This window comes from Saccostrea cucullata, unplaced genomic scaffold (assembly GCF_032062105.1).
Source record: "Saccostrea cucullata isolate Sc308-1 unplaced genomic scaffold, CSIRO_AGI_Scuc_v1 ctg390, whole genome shotgun sequence".
Taxonomy (NCBI): domain Eukaryota; kingdom Metazoa; phylum Mollusca; class Bivalvia; order Ostreida; family Ostreidae; genus Saccostrea; species Saccostrea cuccullata.
The window spans coordinates 249,711-266,934 of NW_026928583.1; the positions used below are offsets into that span (position 1 = coordinate 249,711).

Sequence of the window (17,224 nt, forward strand, 5' to 3'; positions counted from 1 at the left end):
CCTTGACCTTTGATTTTGACTTGAGAAACTTTTAACCTTTGTCAGGCATCAGTGTTTCACAAACACCTTGTTTTTTCTGTACATCAACACTTATACAAGTAGTTCCTGGAAGTTTATCTGCATTCCCCAAAGATAGGGCTTCGGCTGGGATTCCTCTATAATTTGGCAATATGCTGAGTCAGCAGAATAATATAAAGTAAAACCAAGACATCATAATATCATAATTTATATATCTTAGCAGATTTCTGTACAGTTTTTTTACTGCTGGGACCAGCTTTTCTCTTTTTGATCTGTGACTGAGCATCCTCTTGTAGTTGTGTGAAAAATGAACGGGAGGATCCAAGTTTCTGTTTGCCGGCAGTCTTGTCCTCCTATAATTACATAAGTTATAATGGATTAAATGTCAACTCTATCAATATAATGCAAAATTTAACATAAAAGCTTTAGATTATAGAATTTTAATGACATTATTTTATAAAACATTTCAAACATTCTTCAAAATAGAAATGCAAGTTTTATTCAATATATGACCCTGACCTTGAGCATGGTGACCCCTGACCCTGACTTGCTGCTTTTCTCTAGCTCTTTGATGGCCTTTTCCTTGCTATATTTGTTTCCTAGGCCTGGATTCAATTTCTCCACTAAGGCCTGACGCCTCTTCTTCTCTCGTTGTCGTTTCCTCTTCTCAGTCTTTTTATTCCGTCTCTGAGATTTCTTATCAGTTTCCGTCTCTTCTGTTTTTCCTTTCAGTTCACCTTTCTTTTTATCCTGTAATTTCCCGATTTGTATTACATGTAATATTTAATCCACTCTATTCCTTTCAACTTTTAATTTTCTTTTATGTACATTCTTAGTGAATATCAATCCAGTCTTTCCTTATAGGCCTTATCTAAAACATTGTACATTCTTCTTTAATTATTAATTACAGTGAAATTCTAGATACATGAAGCAATCTGTCACTAGTCAGCCAAAAAATCATACTTTAATGTAACTTTAATGATAATAGTGATTGAATCTTTTTAAGTACCAGTCCACATAAAAATCAGACAAAACTGTAAAAAAGTGATATATGAAGGTTCTCAGAATTTGATGATTTTTCACTCATAGATTTATTTTGAAGTATGAACAATGTATGTAAAATGAAAAATGTTTTGAGTCATGGTAACCATGGAAACCCGGCCAAAGAAATTTCCTTAGCAACCGGCGGATTTTTCAGTGTTGAAGGACAAAAAATCACCTATCTTTGAGGCTTAAAACAACACGTAAATACCATGAGAATTATTCTTACTTATGGGTGTTACAAAGATACACATTTATTTTGTTCTAATAATGTAATAAAAAATATTTAGGTCTTAAGTCAGTTCTGTGGTAGACATTGGAAGGTACACATGTTTTACAAGTTTTGTAGTTGGGTAACTTTATAACTATAGACAGAGTAGGGGAATAAAAATGCATTTCAAACACTCTAAGTAATATTCAGCATTACTCAGTAGTGTCCCCAACCCACAAGAACCCCTGACCCTCAGGTCCACACATTTCACAATTCTTGCTCATCAAAAATGTTTTATTAACATCATGGAGTGGATTTCAAAGAAATAATTCATTTTTAGTTAATAGTCAAAGACACTCCCCAACCCCAGCCCTCTATGATACCCCTGTTCCGGGGGGCTTGGAATTCACAATCCTGGAAGAACGATCATAGCTATATCATAACTATATGTCTGTAGTTGTTTGTTAAATACCTGGGAGCAAAGAAGAAGATTAATTATCAAAAATTTATTGCAATTTCACCATTTGATGATTAGAGCCCCACCCTAAGTAACACCAGAAATCCTTGTCCTTGCGCCATGAAATTCACAACCTGATCCTTTAATTTGGCCATGAAATTCACAATTTTCAAAGAGGCACTCTTTATCATTGTAACTACGCATGTAGTTAGTTGTTTAATACCCAGGGACAGAGAAGAAGAATTTTCATTTTAAAAATGCATGTTTACCATGTAATCAAAAGAGCCCTGCACCCTAACACCAGAACTCCTGACCCTGGGGCCATGAAGTTCACGATTTTAGATGAGGCACCCTTCCTCACCATAACTATGTATTTTTCAAAGGAATTCTTTCTTATGGTAACTATGTACTTAATTAATTTTACCCAGGAGCAGAGAAGAAGATTTTCAAAGAAATAATGTATTTTCACTATATAATCTATTTAACCCAGCCCTAGCATATAGAACCCCTGACCCTGGGGCAAAGAATTTTACTAATGGTACAGCATAGAGGACTCAATGCTTATTACAATCATTCAAACAGTTTCACTGCTTGATGTCTAGAAGTAAAGAAGATTTTTAAAGACTACATTAACTTTAGTGGTTTTGGTCCCACCCCTCAGGCCTCAGGGACCCTGAAATTCACAATCTTGTGTTCCTCTTTTACCCATAGATGGGTTATTTCAAATTTGGTTGAAATTGGTTCAGTGGTTCCAGAGAAGAAGCTAAAAATGTTCAAATGTTTACGACCGCCGAATGACGTACGACGATGAACAAACAGAGATAGCAATAGGTCACCTGAAAGACTCAGGTGACCTGAAATTTTCAGAGGCTCATCTCCCTTTTAAAGTGCAGTTTTAAGTTTGAACTCAGATATGCAAGGATGGAAATTAAAAGGCATACAGAAACCACTTCTGGTAAATACAGACCCTTAGTAAGCAATTTCGGGGGTGGGGGTGGGGGTTACAACCATATATTTTCAGTTTGGGCACTATCAACAACCGAAAATTCCTTGGCAAACAAACCAAAAAATAGAAGTTCGTCAGATATTATTATTATTGAGGGGGCACATGTATATTGTAGTGAAGTTTTCAATAGTATTCTATAGCTAAGTATCGGCATAATAGCGCCCCCCCCCCCCCCCCCCCCCGCCTCTTACACGGCCATAGAAAAAACAATCATCGTTGAAGGAATTCTCAAAAAGACAGTAGGATGTTTTTAATCAAACACATCACAATTACGCCTGTACATGTAGCAGAGGAAAAGATATTAATTTAAGTAATATTGCTACTTGTATAAGAATGTATTAAATTATAAATATGTTTTTATTTTTTGAACATGAAAAAAAATTATTAAAAATTTTATTTCCAGCTGTTTGGCAAGCAAAAAAATTGTCAGTAAGGGATCCTGCAGATATCCAAGAAATACAAAAATGTCGGAAATGAAATAAAATTGTCGGAATTGAAATTTTAAGCATGTCGGAAATCCTATGCAAAATACTGGAATTAAATGCAGTGAAAGAAAACATGAATACGAAATGAGCAAGCACACAAAATTGTGTACACCTAATAAAATCCTTAACCCTGGTAATGTTTATCTAGCATATATTGTGTTCATTTGAGATAATTTCCATTTTTCAAAAGATAAGATATTTATAAGCTTGTATCTTTAACTTGTTGTTGGGAAGCTGACACTTATTCAGTTCACAAGGAATCTGTAGCTCTGGAGCTTCAAACGCTATTATCCAGAAAACAGGCCCATAGCAACGCATATCAAAGTAGTGGGAGCAACCTCCAACATTGCTCACCTGAGCACATTGGCTAGGTAAAAACAAATCAGCTCAGCACTCAAAAGTTTACTTGGGGAAGGGAGGGGAATGGACTTGAATTTTATAATACTTCTTGCCACCATATCAATATAAATTACTGGTATCAATGTAAAAACTTTGGGCCAGGAAAGATGAAACATATGTAGAAGCATCCTCAGGTAGTGTACATTCAAGTTTATTCAAGTCATGAACCCTGGTGGTAGGGTAGAGCCACAATGGACGACCAACATTTTACATAGGAATATATAGGAAAAATCTTCTTCTTAATAACAGCAAAGCCATGATTGGTCATGTGTATATGGAGCATCCTCAGGTAATGTAGATTCAAATTTGTTCAAATCATGACCCTCGGGGGTACAGCCACAATGGATGATCAAAGTTTTACATAGGAATATATAGGAAAAATATGTAAAAATTTTGATTGGTCTTGTTCAAATGTTAGCATCCTCAGGTAGTTTAGATAAAGAATTGTTAAAATCATGACCCCCAGGATTTGGTGGGACCACAAAAGTACATAACTTATTTGGAATAAAGCCACAGTTAGTCAAAAATATATAAGCACCCTTAGTGTAGATTCAAGTATGCATAGATTCAAGTTTGTTCAAATCATCCCCCCCCCTTCTGTTAAGATCGGGACCTTTAGGCATTTACTGAACATGCTGAATTGATTTTTCCTAGCCACAGTGCTCAGGTGAGCGATGTGGCCATTGGGCCCTGTGTTACATGGATGAGTTTGGTGTCAATTATTTTGATTTTGTTGCATAATATTTCCATTTTAAGATATGAACTAACCAGATACATGAGGATGACCCTCTGACCATCATTTGCATAATTTTTAAAATATGTTTGCACTGCATTAATGCAAATCTCACCAAACAATATACAAAAATAAAGTTTCTACTTGTGTGACTACCCATGTTTTAAATTCATTTGTATTTGATCTAGCTTTGGACATCTTGCAATATTTCTTTCAAATGGTGTAAACTTCAATTTTACGTAAATAGCCGTAACTGACTGCGATGTGACTTTTCTTATTATACCCCACGCAACTAGTTGCGGGAGGTATAATGTTTTTGACCCGTCCGTCAGTCAGTCAGTCAGTCAGTCAGTCAGTCAGTCCGTCAGTCAGTCCTCTTTTTTTGTCAGCGCAACTCCTCATAAACCGCTGCACAGAATTTCATCAAACTTTGCAGGTATTTAGGACATAATGTGTAGATGTGCATATTACCAGGAAATTCCGATTCCATTATTTTTTCCGGGAATTTCCGCACTTTTTAACTTAGGCATTTGGCCATACCTTGAATATAGAGATGAACAGTTTGTCAGCGCAACTCCTCATAAACCGCTGCACAGAATTTCGTCAAACTTTGCAGATATTTAGGACACAATGTGTAGATGTGCATATTACTAGGAAATTCCGATTCCATTATTTTTTCCGGGAATTTCCGCACTTTTTAACTTAGGCATTTGGCCATACCTTGAATATAGAGGTGAACAGTTTGTCAGCGCAACTCCTCATAAACTGCTGCACAGAATTTCGTCAAACTTTGCAGGTATTTAGGACATAATGTGTAGATGTGCATATTCCCAGGAAATTCCAATTCCATTATTTTTTCCATGAATTTCCGCACTTTTTAACTCAGGCATTTGGCCATACCTTGAATATAGAGATGAACAGTTTGTCAGCGCAACTCCTCATAAACCGCTGCACAGAATTTCGTCAAACATTACAGGTACTTAGGACACAATATGTAGATGTGCATATTTCCAGGAAATTCTGATTCCATTATTTTTTCTGGGACTTTCCGCACTAAATACTTAGGTTTTTGGCCATACCTTTTATATAGAGATAAACAGTTTGTCAGCGCAACTCCTCATAAACCACTGCACAGAATTTCGTCCAACTTTGCAGATATTTAGGACACAATATTTAGATGTGCATATTACCAGGAAATTCTGATTCCGTTATTTTTCCGGGAATTTCCACACTTTCCAACTTAGACTTTTTGGCCATACCTTTTATATAGAGATGAACAGATTGTCAGCGCAGCTCCTCATAAACCACTGGACAGAATATCGTTAAACTTTGTAGATATTTAGAACACAATATGTAGATGTGCATATTACCAGGAAATTCCGATTCCTTTATTTTTCCGGGAATTTCCACACTTTCCAACTTAGACTTTTTGGCCATATTTTGAATATACAGATGAACAGTTTGTCAGCACCACTCCTCTTAAACTGTTGTACATAGTTTCTTCCACCTATGCAGATATTTAGGACATATTCCATTATTTTATCCCAAAGAGTTTTGCCTATTATTCAAGAAAATTTCTCCCCCCCCCCCCCAACCACTTCAAATTAATGTTTGGATTTGTATAATGCCAAGAAATTTTGATTCCATTATTTATCTAGAAACTTCATTCCACATTTAAATGTCCTTATATGCAAGACATTTTGATGTGAAAATTTTTTGCAATTACATGTATTGCCCTTTTTGATCTATACTATGTATTTAAAGTGCACTAGCTGTGCCTTTCATTATGTGTATCACTGTCAAGTTTTGGGGGAGCGTGGGGTATGTGAGCTAGCTCACTTTTTCTTTCATTTTGATTTATTTTAATGTGCCGCGTCGCCCTCATGGAGCAGTGGTTAGAGCGTCTTCACTAGAGTCACTGATCCTTACGTCGCGGGTTCGAATCCCACTGTGGGAGGCAGTAGGTGCTACCTTTGAGCTACCGCGAACCGTTCTTTTTGTTTGAAAAAAAAACCTCTCCAATCTATGACAAGTATCAATAAAATAATTAAAACCTGATCTTCCTATTCAATTGGAAATATCATTGGAAATATTTCCATAGTGACGTTATTCATTATCTGTTTTCGTCCGTCGTCGTTCGTCGTGCGTTAACATTTGAACATTTTCAGTTTCTTCTCTGCAACCACTGATCCAATTTCAACCAAATTTGGCACAAAGCATCTATGGCTGAAGGGGAACAAAAATTTTGAATTTCATAATCCCTGCCCCCCTGGGGCCTGAGGGGTGGGGCCAAAACCACTAAAATTTGTGTAATCTTTAAAAATCTTCTTCTTTACTCCTGGACATCAAGCAGTCAAACTGTTTGCATGATTGTAATCAGCATTAAGTCCTCTACCAAAATTGTGAAATTCATGGCCCTGGGGTCAGGGGTTCTAGTGCTAGGGCGGGGCTAAATAAGTATATACTGAAAATGCATTATTTCTTTGAAAATCTTCTTCTCTGCTCCTAGGTATTAAATAGACTAACTAAGTGCAAAGTTTTGATGAGCAAGAGTGCCTCTACCAAAATTGTGAATTTTATGGCCCCAGGGTCAGGGGTTCTGGTGTTAGGGAGGGGCTCTTTTGATTATATAGTGAAAATAAATGAATTCTTTGAAAATTTTCTTCTCTGCTCCTGAGTATTAAATAGATTAACTAAGTGCATAGTTATGACGAGCAAGAGTGCCTCTACCAAAATTGTGAATTTTATGGCCCCAGGGTCAGGGGTTCTTGTTTTAGGGTGGAGCTCTAATGATTATATAGTGAAATGCATGAATTCTTTGAACATCTTATTCTTTGCTCCTGGTCAATATGCTAATGATCTAATTACATATTTAAGGCCAGGATTTATTTTATTTTCAGTTTTACAAACCCTCCGCTCAAGGTTTTGGATTTTCAGAAAAAAATATAAAAAAATTTCTTTCCAATGTCAAATTTGAGTCGGGATCGAGATTTCAAATTTACGAACTCGTACTTCCGGTTTTACGATGAAACGGCGGGTAAATGAAGCTAGATCTGAGAAGATAGCTTGGTTTAGTGTAAAATTCATCGACAAGAGTGCCATTCAAAACGTTTCACCCGTTCAAAGGACAAATAAAATGCTGACGACTTTGTTGCACAATGACATGCTGGTGAGATAATCATGTATTCGTTTCAAAAGTAAATGTCTGTAAATTATTTTCCTCCCCCAGGTTTTAAACTGCCCGTGGTAGCTATTGCATATTGCCAGCGACATTGTTTAGGTCTCTGTTATAGCTTACAGTCTAAGCATCATTCTTTAGAAAAGGGTTGCTTATGCATCAGATGTAATGAATAAAACTATGGGAGAAGTTAAGTCCATTTGAGGAAGAAATAAACAATAACCTGAAGAAATAAAAAAATTCAACTATTAAAAGGCAAGAATATACAAATATATACAGGCATGTAGTATCATTTGTATCAGCCAGAAAAATTATTTTAAACTTAATTGAAAAAATGTTCACCCTACTCCGCAATACTCCCTGTCTGTTTCATGATAGGAATTATAATTTTAGGCATCAAGTAAATTTTAGAACAATGTCTACACATTCACCTAACACATATTAAAAAAATGAAGATATATTGAAAGACTTTTAAAGAATTGATTTTTTAAAATATAGTTTGATCAACATCACAAAAGTTATATAACTGGCCCAAACTGGCAGATGATGAAATAAGCAATTAAATGTTCTACTTTCCTATTTGTAAGCATTGTGTGTCCAGTGGTTAAGAGCCTATTAGGATAGCATAAAAAAAGAATGTACAAATGTTAATAATTGATTTATTAATTTTTTTTTATTTCCTTCTCCTTCGGGACTTTTTGATTCTCATGTTCATAACTAAACCTAAACAAAAATGCTGGCCTTATAATGAAGAAAGGGGCCTCTTTCAAAATAGATAATTTCAGGGCCGCTGGGTCAGGGGTACCAGGGGGGTACTTTGACTAAAAATAAATTAATGCTTTGAAATCTGCCCTTTGATAAGCAATGGTGCCTCTTTCAAAATTTGTGAATTTCATGGCTTTTGGCTTAAAACACGAACCAAATACAATCGCTGGAAAGTTGTTACATGATACTCAGGTGACCTATAAGGCCCGTGGGCCTCTTGTTTTATTTATCCATTCATTTTCATGAGGAATTAATTCATACATTGTAATACTTTCTGAGAAATCTATGACGAGTGCCTTATCTTTCAATATTATGAATAACGACTACAGAGTATCCCATACTGAAAATGTAACATTGTTTGCTGAGTAATGTGCTAGAAATAGTTGTTATGGATTAAATGAGTTTAAAAATACTTTCGAAAAACAAACATTTCAACATCATTTTTTTCTTCATGACGTGATTAAGATAAAGACTTACAGTTAATATGAATATGCGTCAAACTTTCTTTATATATATATATATCTTTCTTTCTTATACATATCTCAGTTGATTCGATACGCAAGAGCGTGCTCTACGTATGAACAATTTCTTAAACGAGGTAAATTATTGACAAGCAAGTTGATGAAACAAGAATATCAACAGTCTCGTTTAAAGTCATCATTTCGTAAATTCTATGGTCGATACAATGACCTTGTCAGCAAATACAATTTATCATTGAGTCAAAGGCTGACTGACGTTTTTCATACCAATTGTTAATCCATTATTTATACTCTGAATTGATAACGGATTTTTTCCGTTATTTCCTTATCATGACAAAGAGCACACGGCGGGTGTGACCAGTCGGCAGGGGATGCTCATTCCTCCATGGCACCTGATCCCACCTCTGATGTTTCGGAGGTCCGTGTTTGCTCTGCTCTTATTTTGTATATTGTTTAATGGACGTTGAGATTGAATACTGTTTGTTATCTCCATATCCTTCTTTGTGTCGTTGCTAGGGGAGTGGTGTTGTTGCTATGGAAATAATTCATTGAACAATATTCAATAACCTGATACAACATTTTAAAGTCTTTCCGCACTATAACCATGCAATTATCAGCATATTACTTGAATATCCAATTCCATGACAAACAATACAATCCCAAAGTCAAATCTGTTTTACAGAAGACATAGGAACTTTGGTTGTCATGTACACGGAATCCTTGCCATATGGGTTGATTTAAAAGTACCCCCAAAAAATAACAATAATAAAACCAACATTTCATTGCCAATTTTGCTCAACCGGATTTTTCTGACTTATTTTGAATAAGTCTTAATAAGATTACACGAATACACGCCAAAATTACCTTTCTTTGCCTTGTTGCTATGGAGAACCTGTCGTTGCTATGGAGATAAAGAATTATGCAATATTCAATAATATGCTAGGGAGACCGAATTTAATTATACTATTTTAAAATTTGTATCTCGTTTATCATAAATAACCATTCATATGATTTTTCCGTAAACTTTTTACATTGTTTCTCATTTTATGCATCAAAAAGCCCATTTTTGTTGCTAGGCAACAGATTCGATTTTCAAAAGAGCCCATGGATTTGACTTCAAATTCTAAAAGAGAAATACCTCTGCTTTTATGTGAGATACATGCAACAAGTGTATTAATCTGGCCATCTTTTAAAATTTGGCCTTGAATATTGCCAAAATCACGAAAAATGCTGAATCAGCAAAACTTGTAAAACATGTGTACCTTCCAATGTCTACCACAGAACTGACTTAAGACCTAAATATTTTTTATTACATTATTAGAACACAATAAATGTGTATCTTTGTAACACCCATATGTAAGAATAATTCTCATAGTATTTACGTGTTGTTTTAAGCCTCAAAGATAGGTGATTTTTTGTCCTTCAACACTGAAAAATCCGCCGGTTGCTAAGGAAATTTCTTTGGCCGGGTTTCCATGGTTACCATGACTCAAAACATTTTTCATTTTACATACATTGTTCATACTTCAAAATAAATCTATGAGTGAAAAATCATCAAATTCTGAGAACCTTCATATATCACTTTTTTACAGTTTTGTCTGATTTTTATGTGGACTGGTACTTAAGATAATGTGCTCTTTAAGGGGATAGCAACATTAAATAAAAGTCTCTAACCTTGATTTCCTCTGGAGCCAGCAGAGTTCCGTCGCCCTGGGTTACGGGAGCCACTTCCTCCATCATTATTGATGGTAGGTTGGTCACAATCTTCACCTCCGGAGCCGCAGCCCTGGGGGTGTAATGGAAGTTGGACAGAGCGTCCAGTTTGACAAAGAGGGACTGCATCATTGATTTGATTTCCTCGTGTTGAGGGTCTGTCTTCTCTTCCCCCTCCTCCTTCTGTAGAATAAAGATCACATTCAATTTAAACACAATATCAGTTTTAAAAACAAGAGGCTCATGATCCACAATGCTCACCTGAGTAACCATTCTCTTCCTAACAAATGAATTTGTACCTGTTACAGTCTAATTAAATGAAAGCTTTTATTGATGTTTTCAATTTAAGTCCATGAAATCAATAATTTTGATACAGAACTCTTACTACATTATATATTCTACATTTTGTTGGTGACATCTTCAATAATCTGAGATTCCTGTGACTCCAAACCCCGCTTTTACTTTGTAAATCTTGGATATAATTTATCAGTACTGATCATTTGAGATGTACCTGCTCCTTTACATGTCCCTGTTGTTTTAAGTTACATGTACTGTTGCTTACCTAGCACTGGAGGCTGTTAAAGATATCCCTGCTCACTTAATGTCTATTATGAGATATTCCTTCTGATTTTCTGATGATATGTTGTTATACCTTCTCACTTATATGTACCTCTATTTATTTAAGATATTCCTGCTCATCTGTTTGTAGATGCTGTTTGAGATATTTCTACTCATCAGCCTGTAGTTGTGTGGCTCCGCTTGCCTTCCTATTGTTTGAGATATTTCTGTTCACTCACCTGTTGAGATACCTGCTCACCTACCTGTTGTATGAGATATTCTTGATCACCTACCTGTTGTTTGAGATATTCCTGCTCATACACCTCCCCCAGACTGATTTTGCTCTTCTCCTGGTCCAGTACAATCCTCTTCTTATACTCAAATGGATTCTCTTTGGGTTTCACTTTCCTCTCCACATCATCAAAGGCCTGTTAAATAATATGTTTTATGAAAGAAGCTTTCATTGAATGATCTTCAGTTGCCCCCCCCAAAAAAAAAATAAAAATTGGAAAAAAAATGCTTTGTTTATGGACAGAATAAAAACCAGAAGTCTCTGTCGAGACTGTAGCTCTACTGGTTTGTACTTATAACAAAGGATAAGAAAAGAAGCCATTGCAATCAGACCAAAACTGTAGAAGGAGTGATATTTTAAAGGAATTTCATGGACATTTCTATTTTTAGTACTAATGGCAACATCATTCATCAAAATCAAAAACCAGGGTTCGACACTAACGGTAGACCGGCGGCCCGAGTCCACCAAAAAATTGGAAGGTCCACCAAATGTTCAGGACTAGGTGGACCGTCGGTCCACTTAAAATTTAAACACCATATTCAAAGACAGTGAAATTTCAGGGTTTCTTTTTCTTTAAATCGAAATCCGTAACTCAAATTATTAATTCCTCCATACCTATATTATACAGAATTAAATATACATGTAAATAATGTTTAGGTAATGAGGTGGGGGGGGGCAAGCAACTAGATATATTTTACATGTAAATTTGAAAACTCCAATATTAACAATAATATTGAGATGCAAGAACATTCAACACGGACCTTGAATAAAGCATGTAAAATCTGTGCCAAATTAGCCAGTCTCTCCTCTGTTTACGTAATGCACAGAAAGGTGTGAAAATTACACTGGGTAACAGGAAATCGCTTCACGCCTGAACGCACACAGAGATAATTAGAATTGATTGACAGCTGCAGTTATGCATTGTTTTTTTTTTTTAAATAGATGTTCAAACAGGCGTAATTAACTATTATCTGCAGCTTCATTTTCTTTTCTTGATATACATATTATTTCACTACTTATTTGAATAAATAATAAATTTAGAAAATAATTAATTAATACAGATACATGTACCTATGTCAGTTTTGCACTGTAGTAAAAAAAAATGATCTAGCCAGGGATACATGAAAAATTCACTTGTTTAATAATTACCGGTAAACAAATTAATTAATACATGTAATTGGAGTTTCATATTTAATCTACCTGTGGAAGCGAAATAAATGCAGGTTTTCACCATTGTAATTTGATTTAATAATAATTATTAAAATATTTCGTTGGTTTGTAGATTAATTGTTTTTTTAAGTTTTACAATATTTCTGAAAAAATTCTTACTAGTCCTTAATGTTGATTTGATTCTGTTGAATGGTTAGATTTATGCTTTATTGGTCTGTCTGGAATCGGTATATATTAAAGTTAGTTTTAATTAATGCCTTGTGTAATGATTCATTCATTAAATAAAAACATTTATAAAGGTCCACCAGATATTAAGAAGGTCCACCAATAATTTTTGACAAGTGGACCTGTGGTCCACCAAGGTAAAAAAGTTAGTGTCGAACCCTGTAAAACCGATGCACTATTTAATGTATCTTAGTGTAGTCTACTTGTGTGCCAAGTTAAATTGAAATCAGACCAAAACTGTAGAAGGAGTAGTGTTTTAAAGGAATTTCACAGAAAATTCTATTTTTAGTAACCACGGCAACACCATTCATCGAAATCAAAAACCGATGCACAGAATTATGTGTCTTAGTGTAGTCTACTTGTGTGCCAAGTTACATTGAAATCGGACCAAAACTGTAGGAGGAGTAGCATTTAGAAAGAATTTAACAGAAATTTCTATTTTTAGTAACCACGGCAACACCGTTAATCGAAATCAAAAACCCATGCACAGAATTATGTATCTTAGTGTAGTCTACTTGTGTGCCAAGTAATATTGAAATTGGACCAAAACTGTGGGAGGAGTAGCATTTCGAAAGAATTTCACAGAAATTTCTATTTTTAGTAACCACGGCAACACCATTCATCGAAATCAAAAACCGATGCACAAAATTATGTATCTTAGTGTAGTCTACTTGTGTCCCAAGTAATATTGAAATTGGACCAAAACTGTAGGAGGAGTAGCATTTAGAAAGAATTTAACAGAAATTTCTATTTTTAGTAACCACGGCAACACCGTTCATCGAAATCAAAAACTGATGCACAGAATTATGTATCTTAGTGTAGTCTACTTGTGTGCCAAGTAATATTGAAATTGGACCAAAACTGAGTAATCGAAAGAATTTCACAAAACTGTATCGAAATCAAAAACCGATGCACAAAATTATGTATCTTAGTGTAGCATGTGTCCCAAGTAATATTGAAATTGGACCAAAATTTCACAGAGAAATTTCTATTTTTAGTAACCATGGCAACACCGTTCATCGAAATCAAAAACTGATGCACAGAATTATGTATCTTAGTGTAGTCTACTTGTGTGCCAAGTTATAATCATAAACCGAATTTCACAGAAATTTCTATTTTTAGTAACCACGGCAACACCTTCAAATCATAAACCGATGCACAAAATTATGTATCTTGGTGTAGTCTACTTGTGTGCCAGGTTATATTGAAATCGGACCAAAACTGTAGGAGGAGTAGCATTTTGAAAAATTGTTTACAGACAGACAGACAGACAGACAGACAGACGGACGGACGACGGACGCATTACTATCGCATAAGCTCTTCTGGTCTCTGACCAGTAGAGCTAAAAACCAAACTGAAGCAGATTTTTTTTCTCTTTTTATGGAAAGATAATCGTTTGTGAAATTATGGCAGCATTCACTATTGTAAAAGTCTGCAAGGTAAAATATGAGATTCCTCTTTAGGTGGAATTGTATAGGTACAAACCGACATTACAACATGTAGTACCTCACCTTGTCTTTGATTCTCTGCATGATGATGCTCTCCAAGGATTGGGTTGTTTCCTCAGTAATCACTGGGGCTGGAAAAGAATAATTACTAAATTAGTCACAGTTTTCACAGTAAATCATCAAAACTTCACCATCTCTAGTACACAACTTTTTAAAATTCATTTTATCTATGAGATTCATACACACAAAAAAAACAGTCATTGTCTCTATAGAAGAAAATCTTGTAATAAATGTATATCTTTACTTGATATGTTAATGGAGTGAACGATAATTTACACATGTAAGTTTTTATATGCTCTATCTAATTTGTGTTTTTTTTACTTACGAAGTCTAACAGTTTGGTCGTACATTAGGTGTTCTTCTAATAAACTATTCTCGGGTCGATCTGTCGCTCCGATTTCTCCCGCCAGTTGCCATGGTTTTTCTGCTAGACTTGCCTCCTCCATTTTTGTTATTTTTTTCCTGAGCTGAAAAATGTAAGTACACTACATCATTTGATTGGCTTGAAACAATTATTTGATATTGTAAAATTTAGGTTGCCTACATCACAATAATGTATCAATCAACTTCATGTTACAATCCTTTACAATCTGAACATTTCTGAAATGAATATTGTCTTATTATACCCTCGTAATTGAAGATCCAAGGGTATATAGTTTTCCACTGTCCCCCCCCCCCCCCACACACACACACAACACAAGATTTTGAAAGAGTGGACAAATCTCCTCACCTGGGCTTGCTGTTTCTCAAATGTTGATTTTTCCTGTGGTTTTCTGCCCAGTACGTCCTCTGGATCTTCACCTTCACTGTCCGAGTCCAGAAGATCTCGAGGTCTCTGTCTGGGAACATCGCCTTCCTCCTCTTCAATAGCATCTTCTTCATCAGTATCATTATCTTCGTCTTCTTCTTCATCCATTTCTTCCTCCTCAAACATTTCCCCCTCCCCCTCCTCTTCTTGGTCGTCTATTCTAGGTCTAAATTTGTTTAAATGTTATTGCACATAATTACATGTATTTATGACATTTTATTGCTCTATGGCTCAAAGCATTTTCTTATATCTAACATGAGACTTACAGACCAATTAGTTGTTCATTTGAGGTACCTTTCTTGTAACACTTAACAATTTACTTTCAAAAGTTTATAGAAATGTTAGACTTTATAATTTATGTAGGTGAACTTCTACAGTATAATAGTTGGGGAAATGCATGTATGCTAAATTATATGAAAATGAACAAATCAATTACAATATGAAGGAGCTAATAACTCAAAACATTCTCTAGAGTGCAATGTGGACTTGTTAGAAAATGTTTAAAGATTTTTAGATTTAAATATGAGTTCAAACTCCTCCTCAAAAACAGGTTCAAAGTAATGACTGGGAGGTCATCTTATCTTCTTGGACTCGAATGATATGGAGAGAGGAACATGTTCCTACCAAGTACATGATTTATCATAAAAAAAAGCAGAAATGTCTCATAAGAGTTACCGTTTGGAGTCTTTTGACTTTTTCTTTTGTTGGCCTGAATCCTCCAGTTCCTCAGGAGGATCAAAGAAGTCATCATAGAACATTTGTTTCCCACTTTCTCCTTCCTGAAACCATATATCAACACTGTATATATCACATATTTAAAAACAGTAAAATTGTTATGAAATACTATTTTAAAATAAAAGTATTATTGATACTCCTTCAAGTAAGAGCCTCGGTTAATGTCCCTTTGTTCCTTATACACCTTACAAGATGCCACGACAAAAATTATCTCATCTTGAACCTCTAGCAAGACTGGGTGCCTATATGACATGTACAATCTACATACGCATGAGAAATATTGATAAACACAAGAATGAACAGATAAAAATAAAGGTTCCTCCCTAACCTCTTCATCAGAGGGGATGTCTGCGAACATGTCTACATCTTCTTCATCTTCCTCACTCTCCTCTCCCCTCCTCCTCCTCTCCTCGCGAGCATCCTCCTGCTCCAGAAAACTCTCCATGTCTGCCAACTTAAAGAACTTGTCATCCACCACACTCCTCCCCTGCCTCTTCTTGGTTTCCACTCCTTTGGATTTAGAAGTCTCTTTATTAATCAGGTCCTCATCATCAGACTCTGATTCCCCATCCTCCATGAGAGCCAGATTGGATTGTGGAAATCTGAAGTCAATTTCACTGTCATCATCACTGTCCATGTCCAACACATTATTCCCCTTGAACACAACTCTGTCACTGTCATCACTGACAAGTTCTTCCTCTTCTTCTTCATCATCCTCCCCAAAATTCACTGTTTCCTTGTCAACTGAATTATTTTTGCTTGCTTTAACTTTTAATTTTTCTGTGGGCTGTTTCTCTGCAGCTGTTACTAAATGACTTATTTTTGTTAATAAATTATCAATCACTCCACTGTTCTGAAGTTCTAACTGCTGCCATATCTGCTCTTCGTCGAAATTTTCCACTATAAGCTCGGGAAGTGCTGATTCACTCCAGTTTTGACCAAACTCTTCAGATTTACTGAGATCATACAGACACTTTGTGATGTTCTTCAGTTGGGAAAAAACTTGAGGTTGTGCACTGCAAAAAAATCATGGTGACATATATTCATTTTAACTTCCAAAGGACTTCCAGCCAAGGTCACAAAAAGTCTGCTTTGAATACACTCTACTTCATTCTACTATGATATGCAATAGACATGAATCAGATATACTAAAATTGTTGAATGTACAATCAGTGACATTGTAAAAATCCGCAAATGTTTATAAAATATTTTTAAGAGAGAGAGAGAGGGGGGTCAAGTGTATTTATTTTACCTCAGAAACTCTTCAGGTTTGCTGGTACACTGCAAAAAATCCTGTAATATTTTTGACATGAGGTTTTCCATGTGCGTCGCCATCTTTAATTGATAAGACTAATTACCAAACAGTTCCCCAATATGTATGTCGTAAACATACTTCACTTTTTTTATTCAACTTTAAAGAATGGATGAATATTCATAATTTTT

General features: G+C 35.4%; 1 protein-coding gene across 1 annotated transcript; it reads right to left on the minus strand.

The window, feature by feature from the left end:
- Positions 1-210: 210 nt before the first annotated feature.
- Positions 211-17,157, minus strand: LOC134278041 (U3 small nucleolar ribonucleoprotein protein MPP10-like). Its single transcript, XM_062760357.1, has 10 exons — positions 17,034-17,157; positions 16,110-16,797; positions 15,722-15,825; positions 14,969-15,212; positions 14,564-14,705; positions 14,242-14,309; positions 11,337-11,471; positions 10,447-10,668; positions 538-768; positions 211-371 (listed from the first exon to the last, which is right to left on the minus strand). The coding sequence occupies exons 1-10, from the start codon at positions 17,114-17,116 to the stop codon at positions 219-221; spliced, it is 2,070 nt and encodes a 689-aa protein (XP_062616341.1). The 5' UTR covers positions 17,117-17,157; the 3' UTR covers positions 211-218.
- Positions 17,158-17,224: the final 67 nt, after the last annotated feature.